Source organism: Staurois parvus, unplaced genomic scaffold (genome assembly GCF_062004578.1).
Source record: "Staurois parvus isolate SC_StPar_1 unplaced genomic scaffold, SC_StPar_1.0 ptg001879l, whole genome shotgun sequence".
Lineage (NCBI taxonomy): Eukaryota > Metazoa > Chordata > Amphibia > Anura > Ranidae > Staurois > Staurois parvus.
In genome coordinates this window covers 512501-522500 of record NW_028319675.1, presented here as the reverse complement: position 1 = coordinate 522500, position 10000 = coordinate 512501, and the positions used below count along the sequence as shown (strand labels likewise).

The window sequence follows — 10000 nt, the reverse complement described above, 5'->3', positions numbered from 1 at the left end:
AAGCCTGATATGTCCTTACAAAATGTCAATATTATTAGGCAGATTAATTCCGGAGGTACGGTCACATTATCTGACATATGGCAGCTCTGGAGTGGGCTCACAGGCCTTTGGTCACTCAGGGGTTAAAGTTTATCTCCAGACTCTTTTACATGTAACTGTATACTGTTTGTGCCCCCACCAGAGAGGTCCCCCTCCCCCACACTGCCTGCCCCGGTGACACCCTCTACAAGGAGACCTAGGGGGGGGGGGATATTCTCCGGGGCTGACAGAGTCATGTATACAATCTGATTGTTGGAGACCTCATCCTACGTTGTGGTTTTATACGATGACTTCCAGCATTCACTTGTGATTTTGATGTTTTTGTTGCACCCGCGGTCTCCGCCCACTTGTCGGACGCTGTCATTTCAATGAATAAAGGAGAAGTGAGAGTTGTACTTCACCCCGAATGACTCAAAATGCAAATGTTGGTGTTTTCTCAGACGTACGTCGGTTTTGGCTCCACCGTGGGGGAAGACTGGGGGCGCCCTGCAGATCACATCATCTGACACCCATCACATCATCTGACACCCTGCGACTGCTTTGGGTTTTCCTGCTCTGCCCAGCAGTCGTGTGTTCTGCACGGTTCATATTATCTTCCAGAGGGCCTACCGAAGACTCTGTCGGGTGTCGGTCACCTCCTGCCCCTCGGGATGGGGTTGCCTCTGAATTCCAGAAACCACCTGGTAAAAACACAAATATGGGAAGTTTTACCGACCAAAAGATTGGTAATTCTGTTCAGTCATTCTGGAAGGGCCCTTGTGATCCTCAAATATGAAGCAGGGCCACTTGTACTTCATTGGATGAGATGATGGTGGCATGTGACCCCCAGCAGGAGCACCAAAGAGAAGAGGTTTCGGGGAACTGGTTGCACAATGTGGTGGAAGCCAGTAGGGAGAGCTAAGCATTATAGCTTGTTCCTCTACCCCTACACTCTGAAGATCTAAGTTGTGGGCAGGGCCCTTGTGGTCCTCACATACAAAGCAGGGCCACTTGTACTGCATTGTATGAGATGAGGTCAGTGTGTGACCCCCCCAGCAGGAGCACCAAGGAAAAGAGGTTTCAGGGAACCGGTCGCACAATGTGGTGGAAGCCAGTTGGGAGAGCAAAATACTACAGCTTGTTTATCTACCTGTAGACTATGAAGATCCAAGTTGTTGGCAGGGAGCTTGTGATCTTCACACATATTGCAGGGCCACTTGCGCCGCACTGTACGAGATGATGGGAGCATACAACCCCCAGCAGGATCACCAAAGAGAAGAGGTTTCGAGGAACCAGTCGCACAATGTGGTGGAAGCCAGTTGGGAGAACAAAGTATTATAGCTTGTTCCTCTTCCCCAAGTTGTGTGCAGGCTCCTAGTGGGCCCCGGTGGAAGCCAGTTGGGAGAACAAAGTACTACAGCTTATCTACCCCTAGACTCTGAAGATCCAAGTTGTGGGCAGGGCCCTTGTGGTCCTCACATACAAAGCAGGGCCACTTGTACTTCGTTGGATGAGATGATGGTGGCATGTGACCCCCAGCAGGAGCACCAAAGAGAAGATGTTTCAGGGAACCGGTCGCACAATGTGGTGGAAGCCAGTTGGGAGAGCAAAGTATTATAGCTTGTTCCTCTTCCCCAAGTTGTGGGCAGGGCCCTTGTGATCCTCAAATACAAAGCAGGGCCACTTGTACTGCATTGTACGAGATGAGGTCAGCATGCGACCCCCAGCAGGAGCACCAAAGAGAAGAGGTTTTGAGGAACCGGTCGCACAATGTGGTGGAAGCCAGTTGGGAGAGCAAAGGTTATAGCTTGTTGCACTTCCTCAAGTTGTGTGAAGGCATCTACTGGGCCCTGGTGGAAGCCAGTTTGGAGAGCAAAGTACTACAGCTTGTTTATCAACCCCTAGACTATGAAGATCCAAGTTGTGGGCAGGGCCCTTGTGATCTTCACACACATTCCAGGGCCACTTGCACCGCACTGTATGAGATGTTGTGAGCATATGACCCCCAGCAGGATCACCAAAGAGAAGAGGTTTCGAGGAACCGGTCGCACAATGTGGTGGAAGCCAGTTGGGAGAGCAAAGGTTATAGCTTGTTCCTCTTCCCCTGGGCTTCACAAGTAGTCAACCCTTGCAGTGCATGGGGAAGGGGTGCAAGAATATTTTTTCAAAAATTCCAGAATTAAGCTGTCAACGTTCCTTGGAAGCCCTTTGACTTGGAAAAGCGGCCAGTCCAGTCATCACCTCCACTTCCACACCATCAGATGGAAACATGAACAGTTTTGAGGGTTCAACATCATCCAGTTGTCCTTCCGAAGAACGTGCCGCTGGACAACGATGTACTTTCCTGTCCAGGGTGTCACCAGTACATGAAAATAAATCTCCCACTGGGGTCACGAGTAAAAAAAAAATATCAGACACGTCAACCCTTCCTCGTTCTACTGAAGAGTATTTTTTTTGGTCATCTGTGTTCGTTTCCCCTCACTTCCCCTGAGAAGGCACCAGTCATTGGAACAGGAAACCCCAAAGAGACAGCAAATGAAATACACGGGGTCTGAACAGCAAATTCCGGCCATACATGGGTCGAAATTCGACCTTAGGCCCGATTTTCACTCTGTTAGTGGGGTCAATGGCACTGGCCGATTGTCGTGGTTCCTCCCCTTTTCGGTGATGTTGGAAAATTTGTGAAAAACGACCGACTTTCGACTCAATGATGGTCAAATCATACGATCGATTTTTCCGAAAAGAATAGGCGCGTGAGCCGTGACCTGGAAGGGACAGAAGTTTCGCCTATTATATGGGGTGAACTTTATGACTCAGTCAGCCAATTTTTGAAATCATTGAGGGAACCATCGGATCACCGAGCGAACAACGTTTCCAATTTTCGGACTAAAAATCGTTCAGAGTTTGACCCGTGTATGGCCTGCATAAGTCAGGATATACTGTATTTATGTTAGCTGTCTCATCCAGATCTGTTCATCCAGCCTTGTGATCTGGGCACCACTGCCGGGCAGCCCAGCCATGTAGGTGACCTCTCTTTTTTTCTTGGCAGTTACGTCTTGGTCACTGACCCACCCCTAGCCTACTAGCTGGACAATGCAGGACCTTCATGAAACTGAGGAGACGCTCCCTGTGCACCCTCCTGTCAGCAAGCACCCCATGCTAGACTGACATATCTTTGCAATCCTGTTCCTGATTGGTTTACAGCATTGGTCCTTCCTCTCGAAGACCTGTTATACAAGAAAGCCCAATTCTGGGCACAGGAAGATTATTACTCTTGCAGTGCCCTCCTTCCCCCCCAAATCGGCAAGAGGTACGGGCTCACCAAGTCTAGGGGTGCATGGATAAGGAGTGATACTCACCTTACTCTTCGCTTTTGTAGGCTCCTTCCATCCGTGTGATGGAACAGTCCAGCCATGTTGGTGACCTCACTTTTTTTCTTGGCAGTTAAGCAGTATGTCTTGGTCACTGACCCGCGCCCCCAGTCTACTGGTTGGCCAGTGCAGGAGCTTCATGGAACTAAGGAGACGCTTCCTGGGCACCCTCCCGTCTCTATTGATGCCCACAGCAGGGGCGGACTGACCATTTGGGCCCCCAGGCACTGCCCGAGGGCTCGGGGTCAGTAGGGGGTCCCATGAGATGCCCCTTGTACCTTTTTCATAGGCTTTTTTGAGTGTGGGCAAGGACACAGGGGTCCCATGATTTCCTATTGCCCGGGGGCCCCATGAGTTGTCAGTCCATCCCTGGCCCACAGTGTAGGGAGACACCACTCTAGTCCTGGCAAGGGTGGCTCCATTTGAAACTTGGGCACTGCCCGAGGGCCCGGGGTCAGTCGGGGGCCCCATGAGATGCCCCTTGTACCTTTTTCATAGGCTTTTTTGAGTGTGGGCAAGGACACAGGGGCCCCATGATTTCCTATTGCCCGGGGGCCCCATGAGTTGTCAGTCCATCCCTGGCCCTCAGTGTAGGGAGACACCACTCTAGTCCTGGCAAGGGTGGCTCCATTTGGAAACTTGGGCACTGCCCGAGGGCCTGGGGTCAGTCGGGGGCCCCATGAGATGCCCCTTGTACCTTTTTCATAGGCTTTTTTGAGTGTGGGCAAGGACACAGGGGCCCCATGATTTCCTATTGCCCGGGGGCCCCATGAGTTGTCAGTCCATCCCTGGCCCTCAGTGTAGGGAGACAGCACTCTAGTCCTGGCAAGGGTGGCTCCATAGGCAAAGGAGACACCCTGACACAGGAAACCAGGGGCAGTGACAGGGAAGTGTAGAGAATGTGACTGAAGGCCCAGCTGCAGCTTCAACCACCATACACGTGCAGAGCTCCTCCATTCACGGTTCAGTGAAAAAGAGGAACTAAAGTGTGAAGCTCACCCCAGATGTGCGAATACATGACACTCAGTCCATCGGGTGCTCGCAGCATGGCCGCCATCAGGATTATTCTGACACTCGGTGAGTGCGGGTTGTGTTTGTTTTTTATTAATGGCTGATTGATATCAACTGATCCATTGATCGAACGACCAGCAACCCACCAATAGGACATCGACTGGTCTCTCTATCCACCGCTTTTAGCATGTGTGACTGGGGGGGAGGGGGCATTAGAGTGTAAGCTCCTCTGGTACAGAGACTGATGTGACTGTGGGGGAGGGGACATTAGAGTGTAAGCTCCTCCGGTACAGAGACTGATGTGACTGTGGGGGAGGGGACATTAGAGTGCAAGCTCCTTCGGTACAGAGACTGATGGGACTGTGGGGGAGGGGACATTAGAGTGTAAGCTCCTCCGGTACACAGACTGATGTGACTGTGGGGGAGGGGACATTAGAGTGTAAGCTCCTCGGTACAGAGATTAATATGACTGTGCGGGAGGGGACATTAGAGTGCAAGCTCCTTCGGTACAGAGACTGATTGGACTGTGGGGGAGGGGACATTAGAGTGTAAGCTCCTCTGGTACAGAGACTGATGTGACTGTGGGGGAGGGGACATTAGAGCGTAAGCTCCTCCGGTACAGAGACTGATGGGACTGCGGGGGAGGGGACATTAGAGCGTAAGCTCCTCTGGTACACAGACTGATATGACTGTGGGGGAGGGGACATTAGAGCGTAAGCTCCTCTGGTACAGAGATTGATGTGACTGTGGGGGAGGGGACATTAGAGCGTAAGCTCCTCTGGTACAGAGATTGATGTGACTGTGGGCTCAGTGATCTCTGTACAGCGCTGCGGATATGTCAGAGCTATATAAATGTATAATAATAATAGTGTGTGACTGCGGGGGAATATTACAATGTACAATAATTGGGTACACAGGATGATGTCACTAATACTCTGTATAGTTTGGCTTTAACATTTTATTCTAAAAAAACAAAAAAAAACAAAAAATAAAAACCTGCAGTATAGCTGTTGAGCAGAAGGTTTCACCTTGAGGTCAGCCTTGCATGTCACAGAGGGGTGTTGCAGGAACTCCACCATCCAGGGATATGTCCCGGTCATCTACTGACTGTCCCGGGTCCCACTTGCAGCAGCCGGTGCCTTTATCCTAAATACATTTTTGCTAAAATTCGGTTTTGATATTTTTTTTTTTTATCCTCTACATCTATTCCGGAACCTTCATCCACCCCTCCCACCAGATCCCGAAAACTACGCAGAACAGGAATAGATTACTGAGTACTTTAAACAATGTCATTGTTATCTTATTACCTGAGTACCGCACCGGCCTGAACTAGGAAATTATTTTTTCATTCTTTTTATAGATTAATGCAGGCCATAGACGGGTCGAAAACTGGCCTTTTTTTTATTAAAAAAAAACGAAAAATCGGTCGTCGTTACCACCAATGGTAAAAAAATCGGCTGATTTTCATCCCGTCTACGGCCGGCATTTAGTTTCTTCTGTCCCTGCAGAGAGCTCCGCTATTCTATTTTATATGAAAAGTCTTGCGGTTGCAACAAATGTATCCATTTGTATCCATTTCAGATACAGATTGGTTTTATTCGGATACAAATGGATACATTGTTGCAACCGCAAGACTTTTGATATAAAATATAATAGCGGACTGGAATTCTTCTTCCGCTTCTTTTTCTTCTTCTTCTTGCATTCGCGGCTCATGCGCAGATTTTTTATTGGTAAAACGATCGGCCGATTTGCCCATCATTGTCGGGAAAATCAGCCGTGAATTTTCCAACTGGACCGATAAAAAAAAGTGCTAAAACCCTGAAAAACAGACAACCAATTAACCCACTAATGGTGCGAAAATCGTCTATGGCCTGCATAACATTCACTGATCAACATCGGGATCAACACCGGGATCAACACCGGGATCAACACCGGGATCAACACTGGGATCAACACCGGGATCAACACCGGGATCAACACCGGGATCAACACCGGGATCTCACCGATTCATAGGGATCTGTGCGCAATAGATGTTAAAAATATCATACATGAAGTTTAATCTACTTTTCAAGAAATTCCTTTTTTTTCTTTTTAGGTGACATCATACAATTGATACGGTATTTTGATATCAGCCATGAAATCATATTTCCGAAATTGTGTTTTTTACAATTAACAAAAAAGATCAAATGGTCCATTGAGTGAGATATATATATATAGAGAGAGAGAGATACACACAGTATATATATATATAGAGAGAGAGAGATACACACAGTATATATATATATATATAGAGAGAGAGAGAGAGAGAGATACACACAGTATATATATATATATATATATAGAGAGAGAGATACACACACAGTATATATATATATAGAGAGAGAGAGATACACACACAGTATATATATATATATAGAGAGAGAGAGAGATACACACAGTATATATATATATATAGAGAGAGATACACACACAGTATATATATATATATAGAGAGAGATACACACACAGTATATATATATATATAGAGAGAGATACACACACAGTATATATATATAGAGAGAGAGAGAGATACACACACAGTATATATATATATATAGAGAGAGATACACACACAGTATATATATATATAGAGAGAGAGATACACACACAGTATATATATATATAGAGAGAGATACACACACAGTATATATAGAGAGAGAGAGAGAGATACACACAGTATATATATATATATAGAGAGAGATACACACACAGTATATATATATATATATACAGTCGTGTTCACAATAATAGCCGTGTGTTGAAAAAAGTGACTAAAGCTGAACATCCTTCTAATCCTTTTATTTCCATCCACACAAATGCATTGGGAACACGACACATTCTATTCCAAATCACAACATGAAGAAAAATACATCAAATTTGTGTTGTTCCCCTAAAAAAATGGAAGAAAAGTGAATATTAGACGGTTCAAAAAAATGGCAGTGTTTGTATTCTTCTTTACAAACTCCAACATTCACTATATAAACTGAGAAATGTTTGAAGATTTTGCTTTCCTTTGAATGACTTCATGAATATTTGGTTGTAGTCGCACTGTTTCTGAGAACTGCTGTACATCTGTGTTGCATGGAGTCCCCCAACTTCTGGCCCCTGTGATCAGGTATTCCAGCCCAGGATGATTGGACCACATTCCACAGTTCTTCTCTATTTCTTGGTTTTGCCTCAGAAACTGCATTTTTGATGTCACCCCACAAGTTTTCTCTTGGATGAAGATCCGGGGATTGGGCTGGCCACTCCATAACGTCCATCTTGTTGGGCTGGAACCAAGATGTTGCACGTTTACTGGTGTGTTTGGGGTCGTTGTCTTGTTGGAACCCCCATTTCAAGGGCATTTCCTCTTCAGCATAAGGCAGCATGACCTCTTCAAGTATTCTGATGGATTCAAACTGATCCATGATCCCTGGTATGCCATAAATAGGCCCAACACCGTAGTATGAGAAACATCCCCATATCATGATGCTTGCACCACCATGCTTCACAGTCTTCACAGTGTACTGTGGCTTGAATTCAGTGTTTGGGGGTCGTCTGACAAACTGTCTCCGCCCACTAGACCCAAAAAGAACAATCTTACTTCCATCAGTCCACAAAATGTTGCATCATTTCTCTTTAGGCCGGTCAATGTGCTCTTTGGCAGATTGTAACCTCTTCAGCACATGTCTTTTTTCCAACAGCGGGACTTTGCGGGGACTTCTTGCAGATAGCTTGGCTTCACATCGGCGTCTTCTAATTGTAACAGTCCTCACAGGGAACGTCACACCTTCTTTCATCTTCCTGGAGCTGATTGTTGGCTGAGTCCTCACAGGGAACGTCACACCTTCTTTCATCTTCCTGGAGCTGATTGTTGGCTGAGTCCGCGCCATTTTGGCTATTCTTCTATCCATTCCAATGGTAGTTTTTTGCTTTCTTCCGCATCTTTCAGGCTTTGGTTGCCATTTTAAAGCATTTGCCATCATTTTAGCTGAGCAGCCGATCATTTTCTGCACTTCTTTATATGTTTTCCCCTCTCCAATCAACTTTTTAATCAAGGTACGCTGTTCTTCTGAACAATGTCTGGAACGACCCATTTTCCTCAGAATTTCAGAGAGAAATGCACTGTAACCAGCATGTCCAACATTTGCTGCCTTCCTTCCTTAAATAAGGGCAATCATTGCCACCTGTTTTTCAAAGAATGAATGACCTCACTAATAGAACTCCACACTGCTATTATTTTGAACACGCCCCTTTCAATGAGTGATTCAATGACACAGAATCAGCAGCATGCATGTCATGACTGTCGGGTCTGTTGGATTTCTATGACTCTACTACACCTGCTAGGAAATTATTTGCCATGTAGAAATATCATTTCCACCAAAAACAGTGATTGATCCGGTTAGTGATGTCTGACGGCTATTATTTTGAACACAACTGTATATATATATATCACTCGATGGGCCATTTGATCTTTTTTGTTAATTGTATATATATAGATACAAAAGTTAAAAAAAAAAGTAAATTAAATATTATATCTCTATCTCACTCAATGGGCCGTTACCTGAAAATGTATAAACAATACTTTCTGACACATTGATATATTTTCTGTATATTTCAGCACTTTTTGCGCATCACATCGGTGAGTACACATCCTTTTTATTTTGAAATTTGCATTGTATGTAACTATCAGAGTCCTCAGTCCCCCCCCCCCCCCTTCATACCAGAATCCCCAGTTCCACTTCACATCAGAGTCCTCAGTAAACTTCACCTTTACACCAGAATCCCCAGTCCCCCAAAGTCAAAGTCCTCAACCCTTCCCCCCTCATATCAGAATCCCCAGTTCCCCTTCACATCAGAGTCCTCAGCCCCCCCCCCCCCTTAATAGCAGAATCCCCAGTTCCCCTTGAACTCAGAGTCCTCAGTAAACTCCACCTTTACACCAGAATCCCCAGTCCCCCTTCGCATCAGTGTCCTCAGCCCCCCCCCCTTCACATCAGAATCCCCTGTTCCCCTACACAACAGAGTCCTCAGCCCCCCCTCCCCCCCCTCCATTCACACCAGAATCCCCAGTTCCCCTGCACATCAGAGTCCTCAGCCCCCCCCCCCTTAATATCAGAATCTCCAGTTCCCCTTCAAATCAGAGTCCTCAGTAACCCCCTCCCTTCACACCAGAATCCCCAGTTCCCCTTCACACCAGAGTCCTCAGTAACTCCCTCCCCCTTTCATATCAGAGTCCTCAGCCCTTCTCCCCGCCGTGTCCTGCGTTGCCATGGTGTTGGTGCATGTTGCTATCCAATCAGGATTGAGTATCCGGCACACACAATGCTGCAGAACACAAAACTGAGACTTGTCATTCCTATGGAGTGAATGTTTCTGTACTCATTGTCCTGTCCAGAGGCTGGAGACCGGCCCGTGGTGACCTTGGATCCCAAATGGAACAAGATCTTCAAGGGAGAATCCGTATCTCTCACATGCAACGTGGAGGCGGCTGGGCAGAAGAATCCGATGTATTCCTGGTACAAGAACAGCCGGAAACAACAGTGCACTGGACGAATCAAGGAAATAGATAATGCTCA

At 46.5% G+C, this 10000-nt stretch overlaps 1 protein-coding gene across 1 annotated transcript in view; it reads left to right on the top strand.

Moving 5' to 3' along the window:
- Positions 1-4435: 4435 nt before the first annotated feature.
- The window catches only part of LOC149433913 (high affinity immunoglobulin epsilon receptor subunit alpha-like), an 8039-nt gene continuing 2474 nt past the window's right edge, over positions 4436-10000 (top strand). The window contains exons 1-2 of the mRNA XM_089664304.1: positions 4436-4466; positions 9820-10000. The exon at positions 9820-10000 is cut by the window's right edge and continues 80 nt beyond it. Of these exons, the coding sequence (XP_089520430.1) occupies positions 4436-4466; positions 9820-10000 (212 nt within the window). The remainder of the gene's footprint in view (positions 4467-9819) is intronic.